General features: G+C 42.9%; 1 protein-coding gene across 1 annotated transcript in view; it reads left to right on the top strand.

The window, feature by feature from the left end:
• CTNNA3 (catenin alpha 3) overlaps window positions 1-17,700 on the top strand; it is a 1,574,321-nt gene that overhangs the window by 1,518,283 nt on the left and 38,338 nt on the right. Inside the window, 1 exon segment of the mRNA XM_059729874.1 lies at window positions 14,035-14,169. Coding sequence (XP_059585857.1) covers window positions 14,035-14,169 — 135 coding nt within the window.

Here is a 17,700-nt window from a genome sequence, read left to right as displayed (position 1 = left end):
AGTTACTTCAGTATGTATTGATTCTGCATCAGAGAATAGTTTCTTTTCTCTCAGAACTATCAGTTATAAAGTAAATCCTCATAAAGCAAGTCACAAATATATTGTAGTGTATGAGGTAATGTCAAAACTGAAAGGAAATAAAGAAAATGATTTAGTCTGCACATAAGACAACAAAAATAAATCTTAATGAAATATTTATTTTCCACAAGTTTGGTTCTTTTCCCATTTTGCTAAATATTTTTTATGTGTCACTTAAATATTATAGAAGAATGAAGTATTAAAATATTTTCTTCTAATTAAATAACCAAATAAAAAATCTAATTATTTAACAAATTAATGGAAGGGACTCCAGGTAAGGATATTATATAAATCCATTTATCAAGTTGCATCCAGTGAAGTTTCTTGTCCCCAGTTTTGTGTTGGAGGCCTGTTCCAGAACCTCAACCCACTTATAGTTACAAAATATGGTCTAATTTTTAAGCATAATGACTTGATGGCCATTTTATATCCATTTGCTCTTCTGAGCAAACTGTCTCTGCTTAAGTAAGTCTTCTTATTTCCTGATTCTCCCCTTATCCACTTTCCTTTTGGTCTTCATTTTTCTAGGTTAAATCAATCCAACTCTTTTAGTCTCCCCATATAACAGGCTCTCTAGTTTCCTAATCATTCTAGTAGTCCTGCCCTTTTCCAGTTTCAATTAATCTGTCTTAAACATAGAATCATATACTTTGTTCCAGCTTACCCAGTGTCTTGTGCAATGACATTATTATTTTCCTTCACTGTCTCTTCTGGACATACCTTACCTATGATCATATTTAAAGTTTCAGGCACTAATACATTTTTGTTTCACCTAAGAAATGCCATGTTATGTATATGCTAAATCAGAACTGTAAATTAAAACATGTGTCCTCCTCCAGCACACCAACTTCCAAATAATTTTTCAAAACAATGGGTATTGGCATTTATTTATGAAATATATTTTCCTGACTACTTCATCACATGCTACACAGCTGAGAAAATGCTACCCAAACTGAAAATGCACTAAATCACAGTATTTGTTGTCACTTCTAATATTGTCATTTAGTTGGACCACATGAGTTTGCTATTCACAATCCTCCTGTAGCCTGGCTCTATTGTTCTGCCTATGATTTTTCAGTTAACATAACAATAATAATGTATGATAGTGTTTTTAGTTTCCAAAATTACATTCAAGTAAAAAAACCAAAAAACAAAAACTCTTCTTCTAGCTTCAAAAGTGAGAGAGAAGTTGAAAAAAAGCAGTTGCTGTGTAATGATGAATCAGTGTTGTATCTCTTTGACCTTTTCCAGTTCATAAGGTAAAATCGTTTCAAATTAATCAATTCAGTTTGGGCTGTATGCAATTTCACAGAATCCAAGTTGAGATGTGTGAAACTATTTGAATAAGTTCATGCTATTTTTGTAGTGAGAAAATATCCTGCAACTTACATTAACTGTATCTTACAGGTTCTACACTTTTCCAATACTTATGCCATGTACTGTTCTCTGATTAAAAATATACTAATGTCCCTGCTTCTTATTCTGCTGTAAGTGATGTGATACAGTGCTGTACAATTAGCATAATTCAGTTACATCTCAATGCAGTTTCATTGCACTTTAAGATTACTCAAGAGTTAACAGCTCTGGACATAATCACAGTACAGGAGCAATGTAAACAAAGTAAAATTAGTTGCAAATAAATAATTAACAAACAGTTTAAAATAAGATGGTTTTAAATTTCTTAGCTAATTTGTGCTCTGAAAGTATTATGGTAATATAGACAATGGTTCATCTCTTAATTTGTGTTAAACATGATGGAGATAAAAATCATAGTTAAGGGCCAAGTTCTGTTAACCCTCATGTACCCAAATGATAGTTTTCCAGGCACATAAGTGGCTTTTTTGGCATTTAGGCATGATTTGCAGTTCTGTTACCCATTACGTAAGGATACATAAGTGTCCATACAATTACTAAGCATGCACAGTAAGGTACATAATGGTTGGACAGGTATATACATGCCTATGTATATACAAAGTTGAGTGTAAGTCCTAGAAAGAGAGGAGGAGTAGGAATGCTCTACCACATTTTAGCCCCAGTAACTACATGGTTGGAACATTTTACCAAGGGGTGGGGAGAGTGCCCAAACCAGTAGGCTATAGGTTAAGCATTATTTAGTTCTCTTTCCCTGGCTCTGCATTACCCTTTACATTTAAAATTAATTGGCTAAAATGGACAAAGAGCAGTGAGGAAGTTTATGCCCTCCTAGGAACTAGACACCTGACCTGTGGTATGGTAGTCAGAACACTGTGCTTGTGAGTCAGATGCTGTAGGTCAAAACCTCAAAATTGCAATCTGTAAGTTTAAAAAAATGCTATTTATTGAGTTGCTATTTGGGCCCATAAAAGGTAACAGAATTTGCCCCTGGAAGTACACCACAATTTTGTATTTCTGTGGATCTCAACCCTTAAAGACTCAAGGAACCTCTCCATAACTTTTCTGAGTTTATAGCAGCATCTTCTGCAGATGTAGGCAGAGGAAGCTCCTCCTTTTTCTCGTACAAAACAGATGTACTTCCCTCCCTTTGCCTCCATGCATAAAGGCCAGAGGGTATCGCTCTGCCACTGTAAAGAGCAGGGGCAGGGGTGGCACTTTTGTCTATGGTGGTAACAATTTCACAGAATCCAAACTGAGAAGTGTGAAACTTCTGTCTGAGCTTCCAGACAGGCCAGCTGCAGCAGACTTATGGCAGCCCCTCCCATCAGCCAGGCTACAGCAGAGAACACCCTTTCCTGCATTTCCAAGAATCAGAGGTAAGGCAGGATATTTCCACCTGGAGGTGGAAGTGGAATGGCAGGCACCCTTAAAGGGTTCTCATGCCACCCTGGGGTGCTGAGACACCCTGGTTAAGACTCGTTGGGCACGTCTACATATGCCCTCCACAATGCAGTTGTTACTGCATCATCATTTAGTACTTCCTTTAGTAGTGTCTTATGTAGATGCATGGACTGGGTGCATCTACATGATCATTAAAATGGTTTTGATAATACACATTAAATTTAGAACCTCCATTGTGAGGTGCTAGAAAAAGGCATATTAACCTATTTTAATGCTCATTAGCAAAAGTGCATGGTTTTTTGTGATGTTTTAAATGAACATTAAAATAAGCTAATGAGTATTAAAGCGTACATGTAGATGCTCCCACTGTTGTTTACAAATCGGATTTAAATTTAAAATAGTTGTACCTTGGAAATCACAGAATTAAGACAAAATCAATGAACTTTTTGAGTCAGTCAGATGCCATTTTCATGTGTATAAATAAACTGTCCTAAAAGTATTGTTACCAGTAGATTCTTTAAAATGATGCGTTAGATGATAAATAATCTTCAGTGTTAAATCGTTCGCTTGGATAAAACATTTATGTAGACGGTTACACTAAAATAATATTTTCATTTACAGCTAATGAGAGCACACTGAAATCTTTGGTTTGATCTATTTTTGTTAATCATCCTTAAGAACATTTTAAGTGCAAAGAAAATGACATTTATTTCTCTAATAAAGAAATCAAAGTAAACCAAAAACCCCCCGAAAAAAAATGATGGTCAAATTTTCCTGCAGAATTATTTGCATTAATCTTTTGTGCTACAGTTCTGCCAATAGCTAATGGAAATGCTTTTTTCAACTTGACTGTGCATGTGGATTTTACTATATTCATAGCTAATGCATCATTTATTAAATCATGTTGAGGTTCTTCCATAATAGTATTTCTTCTCATATTAAAAAAAACCACACAGAATACTGTCATTAGTTGTTTAGTTTTCCATCTTTGTTATGTATCTCAGGAGTTCCGACTATCTTCTTTAGTGTTGTATAACTTTTGTACCATCTGCAAATTTTAACACTGCACTTGTCACTCAATTTATATGGACACAACATTTAAATACTCTGCCTCTGAACTGAAGATTGATGATCAATATTATTATTACTTGAAGTGAATACAAAATTACACAGAGCTCCCATTTGTACAGTTCTGGAATCTCCTCAATGGAAATGAACAATAGTGGACTTTAAAATAAATCAAAACAAAAATAAAAATAAAAAACATAATAATTGAAGACCAAATAGATTAGTTTCAAGTAACAGATTTTTTTTTCTTGATACTATTAGCCCTGATGCTTAAATGCATTAAAGACATAAATCTCCAGGTGACTAGAAGGGCAGATTTTAGGGAACTGAACTAAAAGAAATAAAAAATAGCTATTCAATTTGTCTGTATACCTCTAATAATAATATTTACCTCTTAAATTTGTAAAGTAATTAAAACAAATTTGTATGGAGAAGAAACTATACAAAAATTATATTCTGATGGGTTTTTTCTTTCCTATTCACTGGGTGCTGGTACCTATTCACTGGGTGCTGGTAACTTGCTTAAAAAAAATTCATAGCGAGTGCATCTACATGTACATTTAATTGCACAGTAGATTAATTTGCTGTGGTGTAAAGCATCACAGTTTACACATGCGATGCTATTAGATCGCAGCAAACTAATTTTCACCAGTATAAAATAGTACTCTCAGAGACAGTACTATCCCACTCTGTTGAAAATAACTGCCTAAATGCCTGTTTAAAAGCTGACTCAGATATACATTGTGTCCAGTCAGCCCAGACCCTTGCCTGCCACCTAGCCACAAGGCTCCACACACTGGGGCACTCCTGTGCTCCAGTCAGCCTTGATATCTCCTGGAGCCCAGAGCTCACCCGCTGCGCTCCTGCCAGCCCTTGCCTGCTCTACCCCAGCTCAGACTCTTGCAGTCCCAGGTACAGCATTTGCACATGTGCCTGGACTGTAGCAGTTTGAGTATCTACATGTGCCATTAAGGCACTGTTATAAACTCCAGCACAAACTGTGCTAGAGTTTATCATGTCACCTGAATGGCATATGTATATGCACGCAGAGAGGAGGAAGGCTTGAGATTTAGAACCTGCTGCATTTTTCTTTTAGTCTGTACTAAAATACACTTTCCCCTCAGTTCCTTTGGGAAGTGGTGAACCTATCAAGATTACAACCTAGGGATGTACTGTTCATCTTATAATTCTTCCTGACTCTGTCTAACAAAATTTAAAACATACCATTTTTTTAACTGTGAACTAGAAACAAATATTCTGATGAATAATTATGAGAACTAAAGTCCTGGTTTACTGAAATCAATTGTATGGCCAGAATTTTACTACAGGTATCTCATGAGTTAAGCAGAGTCTGATACTCCTTCTTAATGCCACCTATCTTGGATTCTACATGAAAAAAAAATTGTTTATGATTATCACATAGAATCAGAGAACCACAGAATAACATAAAATAAGGATAGAAGGGACATTTAGAAGTCATTTAATCTACCTTCCTGCTACAGCTGCATCAGGTGTATATAAATGACTCCTGATAGGTATTTGTCTAATCTGCTTTTAAAAAACCTTGTGATGGAGATTCTACAAACTCCTCAGGTAATCAGTTCTAGTGCTTAACTAACTTTCTCTCACAGCTTTAATTATTCTGACTCAACTTTAATACTTTGAACCTGTGCTTATTGAATTTCATCTTGTTTGTGTGACACCATTTCTCTAAGCTGTATATCATTTTGAATTTTAATTTTCTCCTCCGTAGCCTTTAGAACCTTTTCTATTCTGGTATCATCTTCAAATTTAATAAATATATTCTCAATTCCATCATCCAGGTAATTAAGGATTTAAGCCAGATTTCTGGGAACCCCATGTGATATATATCATTGTAGTTTCAGAGTGAGATGGTGGGCATGTCTACATGAGACACTACATCGCCATAGTGATGAGCTACAGCAATGTAGCTTGTAGCTATGGTGATATAACATTGGTGGACACAAACCATGACACCAATTCAATGTCTAAAAATAAACATGTACCACTGGGACTGTGGAGTACCAGCAGGTACTGCACAGTCATGTAGCTTTAGCAAGTACTACATGACTATGCAGTACTGTAGCAGGGGGCCTACTCTGGCTGATATCCATGGCCTGCCCACCTGTTCTTGGGCCAACCACCTGCCTTCTCACCTGCCACACCTTGATGCTAATTGATTAATTAATTGATGTCAATTAAGCAGGAGGCTAACCATTTTGGTGCCCCGATGCCAGGGGGCGCTCTCTGCGGCTCCTTTCCTCCCCTACACTGCAGCCCAAGCCTCACAGATGGCATCTTGATGTTCACATAATCACTGGCCCCCACACTGGGCCCCAGAATCCTCCTAACAAGACCCCTCCATGATCCCTCCACTCAGGCAGCCTGTCCACCTTCATTCAGGCTACCTAGCCCCCCGAAACTATTTTCCCCTCCTGGGTGTGTTCCCCCCGGGACCTCTGGCTACCATCTCTGGCCCACCTCCAGACCATCAGGGACCCCAGGCCCCCGGCTCTTAGGCATCCCTCATGGTGGGCCCCTGGCCCTTTTGACCATCCTTGTCCTGGCCCCAGCATGGGCCAGTCAAGGGTACTCTTTTGTTCAGGTAGGGTCTCTAGCCCCTCATGCTGTCCAGGGGTCTGGCCTCCGGGCCTTGCACACAAATGGGGTTACCCACTTGGTGGTGGGGGCTAGGGGTTAAGGCACCCCAACCCACCTTTCACCAGGGTGGTAACTGGCCTGGCATTTCCTGGAGGCTCCCACGCCACTGGGAGCCCTACCAGGCCACCCACTCCCAGCAGGGTGCAGTTTTAGGTCATGCCCAGGACCAGAAGCCTCCTTACCATCCCCTGCAGCTCCTCCCTTATGTCCAGATGTAGATCTGCAGCCCTCCAGCCAGCTGAACTGCCCTCTTTATATAGACAGCCCCTGACTCAAAATGGCTGCCCTCATCAGGAATCTGGTGGCTGCCAGCTCCAGGCCCTTAAAGTGGCAGGCACACAAAGTGCCCTGACACAAGTACCAAATGCTTAGTCAGGAGCATGTGTAGATGCACCCATTGAGAATTACTCTTTAAATACAGTTTTATAAGACATGAAAGACAATACTAATTAACTTCTCTGGTGGAAATATATATACGGACTTCAACCTTACTGATGCTCCAAAGCAATCCTCGGATATTAACATATATGCAAACTTTCCACCAATATTCTAACAATAAGCACAAAAGTATAATTAGTCATGTACCACATAAGTTCATGCCCCCTATGTTTGGTTGGAATATATATCTCTATATACATAAATACTGTGACAATTTTCAGTCAAAAGAAAAATGACTACATTCCCATGGTAAGTACTATAGAAAGCTGCTTCATGAAGGCCTTGTTACACAGTTTAAACAATTATCACCTAATTTAAGACTCCTTTACTTTAAAAAAAAAAGAGTAACAACTTTACTGTAAATGTGAATCAGGCTCTAGATAGTTGGCCTGAAGGAAATATCTTTCTGTGATTAACAAACTATTCTACCCTCTCATAAATTCAGAGGAATGATAAGAAAAGTTCTCTTTTAGAATGCATGAATACTACTATAAAATAGAAAATTTGTCAGGAGATTGTTATTCACATCTATCAGCTGCTTTTTGGAATTTTGCCGTTGATTTGAGTGAAATAAGAACAGACCCATAATCTATGGGTCACTTACCTGTGACATCTAAAAGGAATAATGAACTATTAATTTGAGGTGAATATTAATATTGGAGGGCTTTTCCATTTTTTTTTAGTCCACTTAAGGTTTCTATCTGAATGTTAGAATACTACCACAAAAAGAGATTCAGTCTAATCTGTCAGCAATCCTTGCAGTTGAGGATGATAATTTATCATGAATGTCTTATCTGTGGGTCCATAGATTCATAGATGCTAGGGTTGGAAGGGACCTCAATAGATCATCGAGTCTGACCCCCTGCATAGGCAGGAAAGAGTGCTGGGTTCAGATGACCCCAGCTAGATGCTTATCTAACCTCCTCTTGAAGACCCCCAGAGTAGGGGAGAGCACCACCTCCCTTGGGAGCCCGTTCCAGACCTTGGCCACTCTAAATGTGAAGAAATTCTTCCTAATGTCTAGTTTAAATCTGCTCTCTGCTAGCTTGTGGCCATTATTTCTTGTAACCCCCGGGGGCGCCTTGGTGAGTAAAACCTCACCAATTCCCTTCTGTGCCCCCGTGATGAACTTATAGGCAGCCACAAGGTTGCCTCTCAACCTTCTCTTGCGGAGGCTGAAGAGGTCCAGGTGCCCCAGTCTCTCCTCATACGGCTTGGCCTGCAAGCCCTTAATCATACGAGTTGCCCTTCTCTGGACCCTCTCCAGGTTATCCACATCCCTCTTGAAGTGTGGCGCCCGAAACTGCACGCAGTATTCCAACTGCGGTCTGACCAGCGCCCAATAGAGGGGAAGTATCACCTCCTTGGATCTGTTCATCATGCATCTGCTGATGCACGATAAAGTGCCATTAGCTTTTCTGATGGCTTCGTCACACTGCCGACTCATGTTCATCTTGGAGTCCACTAGGACTCCAAGATCCCTCTCCGCTTCCGTTCCACCAAGTAGGTCATTTCCTAGGCAGTAGGTATGCTGGACATTTTTCTCCCTAGGTGCAGCACTTTGCATTTCTCCTTGCTGAATTGTATTCTGTTGTTTTCCGCCCACATGTCCAACCTGTCCAGGTCTGCTTGTAGTTGTTCCCTGCCCTCCGGCATGTCCACTTCTCCCCACAGTTTTGTGTCATCCGCAAACTTGGACAGAGTACACTTCAATTAGTCAGGCATGATCTACCTGCTACGAACTCATGCTGGTTCCCCCTCAGCATAATTTGTCCTGCCAGGCTCTTGCAAATGTGAGCCTTGATAATTTTTTCGAAGACTTTGCCTAGGATGGAGGTGAGACTGACTGGCCTATAGTTGCCTGGGTCCTCCTTCCTCCCCGTCTTGAAAATGGGGACCACATTGGCCCTTTTCCAGTCCTCCAGGACCTGGCCCGTGGGCCACGAGTGTTCAAATATTACCACCAGTGGCTGTGCAATGACGTCGGCCAGTGCCTTCAGTACCCTCAGATGGAGCTCATCCGGGCCTGCCGACTTAAAGGCATCCAGTTCCTCCAAGTGACTCTGCACCATCTCAGGGTCTACGCATGGCAGTCTGGTGCCTTGCTGCTGCCTCTCTACAATCCCAGTGAGAGCCTTGTCCTGCCCCTCACTTAGATACACTGAGGCAAAGAACTCGTTGAGGAGTTCAGCCTTGCCCCCCCCGTCCATCACCAATTGCTTCTGCCCATTTAGTAGGGGTCCTATTCCACCCTGGGCCTTCCTTTTAGTCCCTATATATCTAAAAAACATTTTTTTGTTATCCTTTACTTGGGATGCCATCCTCAGCTCCATGGTAGCTTTGGCCTGTCTAACTGCCTCCCCACTAGTGCGAGCAGAGGAGTATACTCCTCTTTGGTAATCTCTCCCCATTTCCACTTTTTATATGCTTCCCTTTTAGTCCGCAGGTTGCCCTGGATTTCTCTGGTCATCCAGGGAAGCCTCCTGGCCCCTTTCCCTCTTTTTCCTCGCATTGGGATCGTCTCCCTCTGTGCCCGAAGGATCATTTCCTTAACCCACCCTTCCTGGGCTCCCATCTCTTCAAAACTCCTACTCTGCAGTGCGTCCTTGACTAATCGCCTGAGTTCATTGAAATCAGCTTTCCTAAAGTCTAGCAATTTCACCCTACTAGTTACCTTACCCACTCGACGTCTTATGGTAAATTCTATTATTTGGTGATCACTGTCCCCCAGGTGACTACCAATCTGTAGGTCCCCTACCATATCATCCCCCGTTGCCAATATCAGATCCAGTAAGGCATTCCCCCTAGTGAGACCGTGTACCTCCTGCGTCAGGTGGAGGTCCTGTACGCAGGATAGGAACGTGTGTGAACAGTGGGACTTTGCTGTCTGTGTCTCCCAGCAGATGTCTGGGTACTTTAGCTCCCCCATGACTACTGCCTCCTTAGTTTTTATGGTCTCCGAGAGCTGCCTCAGGAGCCCCGAATCTAGTTCTTCCCCTTGGTGTGGGGGTCTGTAGCAGACCCCTACCACCAAATCCCTTTCTCCTTGCCCCCCATGTAACTTAACCCACAATCCTTCTACTTTCTCCTCCTTCAATTCCGTCTTGATGAGGGTCGAAGTATATTGCTCATTGACATAGAGCGCAACCCCTTCCCCTTTCTTCCCCACCCTGTCCTTTCTGTACAGCCTATAAACCTCAATATGTACCGCCTAGTCGTGGGAAGAATCCCACCAGGCTTCAGATAGCCCTACTAAGTCGTAGGTGTTTTCTGCAAGCAGGAGTGCTAGTTCATCCTGCTTGTTCCCCATGCTCCTAGCATTAGTATATAGGCATTTGAGCCCAGAGACTGGTGCCTTTTTTGCCCCCCAGCTTCGATTCCCAAAGGGCCCCTTATTGCTTACCTGCTTACTGTTTACCTGTGCTGTATTGCTGGCCGCCCCATGGATTGCAGGTCCCCAATGTTCTCCTTCAGGCTGGGCTGTCCTTGTGGGTGCCACATGGTTTGGTGGTCCACGGCTTCCCCCGCCCTCATCTTCCCCTCCTACGACAAGCCTAGTTTAAAGCCCACCAGAGGAGATCCGCCAACCTAGAAGAGAACACACGCTTACCTTTAGGGGACAGGTGAAGCCCATCCCAAATGAGCATGTCCCTTGTTGTGATGTGCGGGTCCTTGTCCAGGAAGCCGAAGCCTGCCTTGAGACACTATTGCCGAAGCCGCCAATTGGTCTCTCTAATGCAGTTCTCATGCCGTCTTCCATGTCCGCTCACTGGTAGGACAGAAGAGAATACCACCTGTGCACCAAACTCCCTCAGCACGCCGCCCAGAGCATGGTAGTCCGTCATCAGGTGATCGGGGCTTCTCCTGGCCGCATCATTAGTACCCACATGGACTAGGACCATGGGGTAGTAATCGGTGAGCTTAATCATGGCCTGGATTATTCCTATCACATCCCGAATCTTTGCTCCAGGCAGGCAGTAGACCTCTCGTGTTGAGGGGTCCTGGCGACAGATGGGCCCTTCCATACCTCTCAGGATGGAGTCGCCTATGACAATCACTCGACAACTCCTCCTCTGGGTCTGCTTGGATCTCTTGACCTGTTCGGAGTGTGGAGAATGTATCTTTGGTTCCTGCCCAGAGGTTTCCTCCTCTCCTTCCATCTCCTGAAGGGTTGCCAGGGCCTCGTACCTGTTCACCAGTCGGACTGGAGGAACTGGTACTGGTTTACTGTGAGCAGCTCCGGTCCTGGATGTGACTGTCTGCCACTCTGCTGTAGACAGCACTCCCCGTAGTGCTTCTTCCTTGGGTGTCTGGTCCTGCAGGGAAAGGAAATAACTGTCAATTTCATCCTCCGCCTCCCTGATACCCCTCAGCCTGCTAACCTCCTTCCGGAGCTCCCTCACCTGAGCCTCCAGAGCCCTAAGACGGGCACCTGCCAGACAGGTGTGGGGGGCCCCAATCTCTGCCCCCCCCCCGCCCTGCTGGGGATCCCCCGCAGGCCAGGAGGCAGGGGGACACCAGCTCCCCCATGGGCTCAGTCTGGGTGAAGGCCTCAGACCACCCCAGGTAGGCATGGCCCCCCGGGCAGAGGCCCTAGCAGCACTCCTCGTCGACATCATTATATAAGCTGCTGTTTGTTAGATCTGTGTGGTGTCTATGCTCTACCTGTACAGGAGTCTCCCTTCTGGCCCTTCCTGCTTGCCCGCCAGTGCGAACGCCTGCACAAACGCTGGCACGCTCTGTTTGCACTGCGCGGCGTGGGATCGCGGCTCCCTACCAGCTCAGCTATAAGGGACCCGGGGGGCTTCCCCTCCAGATCCGGCTCACCTGTGCTGGGTCCCTCTGCCCCACTTACCTTCGGGGGATCAGCTGCTGCTGCCCCCGCTGCCGATTCCTCTGCTGCTGCTGCTGCTTCTGCCCCCGGTCAGTAAGTAAGTAAAGGGGCTACATGTGCTTGCGGGACACACATGTGCCTGGATCCTCTCCTTCCCGCTGCTCGTTCCTGAGTAGTGGGAACTACATCATACCACGGCTTTTAAAGCCCGCAGTTTGAATTTCCAGCCCCTGCCCCAACAGCCAATCAGGTGCCCCGGTCTACCCGGAAGTGCCTGCCGTCAGTCCTATCCCCTACGCTCCCCTGCTGGGGGGATCTGGTGCCGCCAGAGCCTACTCCGCGAGGGTTAGCCCCGGGGGTGCTCCCTGGCCTGGGGGGACAGTCCCCCCGCAGCCCACCCTGTTTGCGTGCTCTGTTCGTGCTGTGCGGCTCGGGAGCACGGCTCCCTACCGGCTCAGCTATAAGGGACCCAGGGGGCTTCCCCTCCAGATCCGGCTCAGCTGTGCCGGGTCCGTCTGCCCCATTTACCTTGTGGGTATCAGCTGTTGCTGCCCCGGCTGCCGATTCCTCTGCTGCTGCTGCTTCTGCCCCCGGTCAGTAAGTAAGTAAAGGGGCTACACGTGCGTGTGGGACACACGTGTGCCTGGATCCTCTCCTTCCTGCTGCTGGTTCCCGAGTGATGTGTAGATGGCTGATGAGTCTGATCCAGGATCAACAGACTCTCTTGCATCTCGGGCACATGTTTCTGTGCAGGGTGGGTAGCTTGGAATTCTTGATCTTGTCCATGCATTTAAGTAAAGTAATAATTACATACTAGTGAAAGCTGCCCACCTGGAAATACTTGCTAAAACAAACCCAGGAGCCCTAAGTAAAAAATAGCAAGGGAAGGATAAGGACAAGGATTGTTTGTGCCTGTCACTTTATTCCTTTTACATGCTCTGAAAATCTGGATATCTGTGTTTTTGTTGCATGGTATTATTGCAGCACAGTCTCATCCTGGTGTCTAGAGAGGGTGAAGTCTACTTTTGGGGATTAAGAGACAGAGAGAATATATTTTCCTGTGGTGTCTATGGACATTTGGATTTGGAACATGTCCAGCCACTAAAGAAAAGTAAGAACTAGATAAAAAATTTCAAGAACATAATTTAGTATTAACAACTTCTCAGTTGTGATTCCAACCAGTCATTCTCAGTTTTCACCCATGTGTGTTTGGTTCAAAAGTAGTCAAAGTTAGGTTCTCCAGTGTAGAAGAGAGTAGATGGATGAGATTTTTTTGAAAAATGACTTCCAATGTTAGTTCCTCTTCAAAAAAGAAAAGAAAAGAAAAGTAAGAGGAGGAACAGGAGGCGGATTTGCCATTTAAGTAAAAGGCTATAGAGTGAAGATGGGCTGAGATGTTGCCTATAGGTTTCCCAGGCACGAAAGACAGGACTCAAATATCACTGGTCCAGCTAGGTTCAGACTAGTTCACGCCAGTGTAAACTGGTTCTAATGGATTCAAACCGGTCCACAGCTGCTTTTCTGATTGGCACAGGCAGCATATGCCCAATTACTTAAACCAGATTCAAGGGACATGATGCTGCCATGTGGAGTAGATCGTAGCAAATTAATCCAAACTAGTCCACAATGTTCTAACTGGTTTGAACCAGTCCAAGCTGTTCTAAACCAGTCTATACTGATTCAAAGCCATCTAAAAAAAGATATACTGGTTCAAACCAATCCACACTGAGTCAAACTGGTCCAATACCCCTGCTCCTCTTGTCCTGGGCTTGTCCCCCCAGTGCACCTATGCTGTTATATCTTGTTCCTGGGCTATAGCTCCTCCAGCTATAGGAACACAGGACACAGTACCTTCTGTTGGATTTGAAAATGTTCGCAAAAATTCAGTGACTAATAACCTTATAGAGTGCACTAGAAATTAGATGGGAGTATAATTACAGCAAACACTTCTAAATGGATGACATTCAAGTCTAAATTTTGAATGCACAGTGTTCAAATGAGTTTGAAATGTGTTAAAAAGCAGTCATTTATTTGACTATTAAGCTGCTGTGTTGAAAAACTTAGAACTTAACAAAAAATAACTCCAAAATCTTCATGACCAAAAACTGAAGCGATAAAAAATTGCAGAAAGTGTTTTATGTACTATTTTTACATTTTAGTGTCCAGACCAATCATGTAAGCAAGATTTACTGGCTTACCTGGAACAGATCAAGCTGTATTCCCACCAGCTGAAAATCTGCAGTCAAGTTAGAGCAGAGATCCAGAATCTTGGGGAAGAGCTCATCATGTCTGCTGTAAGTAAACATTTCAGGTGGCACTCTTATTGCTTGTTATAAGCTATACCGTGGGCTGAATTTGCAGTGCATAGGAGATGTCCTAACATTTTATATTTCTAATATCCTTTTTTATTTTCTCCTGCTTTGAACCTCTCATCACCATTGATACCTCAGTCAGGTGAGAGCACCACACTGAAAAAATAGCATTTTAAATCCAGTCTGCAGAGATGTGTTTGATCACAGAAAGTGTAAGGCATTGATGAATTTGAGCTGTTGTCTTTAAACGAATAGAAAGCATTTGTGTGTAATTCTTCTTTGAAGATATGGATGAAACTTATTTTATTTTATTTTTATACTGAGGTAACTAAATTGTCTTCAACAGAGATACACTGATGGAATACAAGTGGAACCCATTTCAAGACAATGTGTGTCGTCCTCATACTATTGCACCTTTTTCATTGCTATGAATGTCTTTGTATAATTTCATTTTTGGTTTTGCTGCAAAATGTGTGTGTGTCCAGATGAAAAAGACTAGAAAAGAAAAGTTCCAATAAACTGAAAAAAGCATGCAAATGAGGGTATTTGACTTAGAGAACCAAACAAAACTAAGCACATGGTGAGTTGACTTCACATTGTTTTGGAGACATCAGACCAGATTAGTTAATAAGAAATTATTCTGAATCCCAGTTAGAAAAGTGTTCATACCTTTACAAGTGTACAAGTCACCTAAGGATCTAGGTATTCACCGAATATTTTATTCTGTGTAGAAGTAGTAGTAGCACTAATAGTAGTGTGGTAGTATCTAGCTCTGCTGTTCATAGACCTATGCTCAATGATGAATAAATACATAATTTTTCCCTCTCCAGATGACACTGTCTGAGTCATAGAATCAAAGAAAATTAGGGTTGGAAGGGACCTCAGGAGGTCCTCTAGTCCAGCCCCCTTCTCAAAGCAGGACCTCTCCAACTAGATCATCCCAGCCAAGGCTTTGTCTAGCCAAGCCTTAAAAGACTCCAAGGATGGTGATTCCACAACCTCTCTGGGTAACCTGTTCCAGTGCTTTACTACCCTCCTTATGAGAAAGCTTTTCCTAATATCTAACCTAAACTTCCCTTGCTGCAACTTGAGAGACCATTTTTCCTTGTTCTGTCATCTGCCACCACTGAGAAGAGTCTAGCTCCATCCTCTTTGGAGCCCCCCTCCAGGTAATTGGAGGCTGCTGTTAAACCCCCTCAGTCTTCTATTCGGCAGACTAAGTAAACCCAGTTCCCTCAGCCTCTCCTATGCGGCGCAGCCCCATAACCATTTTCACCGACCTCCACTGGACCCTCTCCAATTTATCTACATCCTTTCTGTAGTGGGGGCCCCAAAACTGGAGACAGTACTCCAGATGTAGTCCCACCAGTGCTGAATAAAGAGAAATCATCATTTCTCTTGATCTGCTGGCAACGCTCCTACCAATACAGCCCAGTAGGCTCTTAGCCTTCTTGGCAACAAGGGCACACTGTTGGCTCATCTTCAGCTTATTGTCCACTGTAACCCCCAGGTCCTTTTCTGCAGAGCTACTGCTTAGCTAGTTGGTCCTTGTCCTGTACCGGTGCATGAGATTGTTCTGTCCTAAGTGCAGGACTTTGCAGTTCTCCTTATTAAGGCAATATGATGTAAAGGAGCTCATACAGTGTTTGGAGACATATTTACTGTCCTACTGGAAGGCTGAACCTGAAGTTTCCCTGAAGGCATCATTCTTAAAAAAAAAAAAAAAAAAAAGAGGAAATATATAATCAATAATTTTGGCATGTGAGTTTTCTCCCTGCAAAATTGGTTGAATTTTAATGTACGAAAGTATTTTGTTTAAAGATAGAATTCTTGATAGATTTCATTTGACTGACAATTTATGTAGATTGAATCCTCTACCTAACATAAGACTGGAAGTAGATCAGCTTTTGCAATCTATCCTGGATATCCAACTAGAGGAAAACAGCAAATGTTAATATTTCTAGTTTAGAGAGAATTTTGAATTGAATGACCTAATACTGTTTGAAGTGAATACTGGATTCCAAATGAGTTGCAAATTAATCAAAAGTTACTTTATTATTCATTCCTTGCTTCCTTTAAAAATACTGCTTTGAGCCACATCACAAGTAATATATCATTTAAATTTCAGCACATGTGCTCAATTATAGATTTTTAAGAGTATGTGAGAATTCTGCATTTTTGATGGTGCAAAATTACAAAACTGATTTTTTCACTTTGGTCATTTTTCTTGCACTGAGCTATTCTTTGGTGAGTTCATATAATCCACCAATCTACACAAGATACTTCTTTGCCTGGACAGTCTTTTTGCTGTCCCCAGCAATCTCCTGTTTTACCTTGCCGTGCACATGAGCAATAACAGGTATGGCCATGCTTGAGAACTGATAAGTTAATCTCTTTACCGATGAGGAAATATGAGTTTTTACATGAAGAAGAAAGGGTGTCTTAACCCCCCAGACTATCTGGTAAGGCTCACTACCCAGATTTGAGTTCTCTGCTAATAAAAGATTACTGTGTTGTACATGCAGGAAATTGGTAGGCCAAACATCCCTGGCTCCTCAAAAATGAACAATTGAAATTACTTGTTACATGGTCATTTTGAGCTGTTCCTGGAGCCAAGAGCAGAGGGAGCCCTTAGGGGTAAGGGGGGAGCCTCAGGAGTGGGGAAGAACCAGGAGATACCTGGGGTGTAGCAGGTAGGGAGGAAGCCTAGAATGGGGGTGGGGAGAGGTAACATTTTTACCTTTCAGTCCTTCAGGCCCCTGCTGGCCTGAAGTGTGACTGGTCCAGACATAGCACTAACACCCATCAACCTTTGTGTGGCTCATGGTGCAAGGTATAACAAGGCCCAGAGACTCTATAGAAGGGAGAAGCAATACATTCAGGATTATGGACATAAAGTTTCAAATAGGATACATGACCTTTAATATTGCTCCTTCTGAGTGTAAGAGAAGGCTGAACAATCACAGGAATACTTTCTGAATTTCAAAAGCACATATTTCTGTACTAGATTTCACACTTGTAAAACTACAAGAATAAAATTATCCTCAAAATATTTGATCACGAAACATTCCTCATCAATATCTTGTTCCAATGAGAGTAATGGGGAATGGAATAAAGTAGAACTGGTATGGAGTCGTGGCCAGCAACTTCATGTTCTGCTTTTTGCTTTAATTGCTTGTGTTACCTGTTCCCTATCCCTGATTATCCCAAAAAACTTCTGTGCCACACACCTTGATAAAATTCATATTTAAAATTAAAATGAAAAACCCTGCCATAGTTCCAATGTATTTTTAATAGATAGGCTTGCCTGTGGCACTTCTAGATCCTTGGGGAGGATCCAGCTGCCTTTCCCTTTTATCGCTGTCCTCAATTTACAAATTCTTGCCTTTAGGCCAATTCTAAATATGCTTAGCTCCTTACAAAACTAGGTTATGTGGACCTTCTGCTTTGACTGTTTTCTTACTGTCATTCTCTGATTGCAAGTACTTTTCATTATGTGACATAGCTTATCAT

This window comes from Alligator mississippiensis, chromosome 6, assembly GCF_030867095.1.
Source record: "Alligator mississippiensis isolate rAllMis1 chromosome 6, rAllMis1, whole genome shotgun sequence".
NCBI classification, from domain to species: Eukaryota; Metazoa; Chordata; order Crocodylia; family Alligatoridae; genus Alligator; species Alligator mississippiensis.
This window is presented reverse-complemented; position numbering and strand designations above follow the sequence as displayed.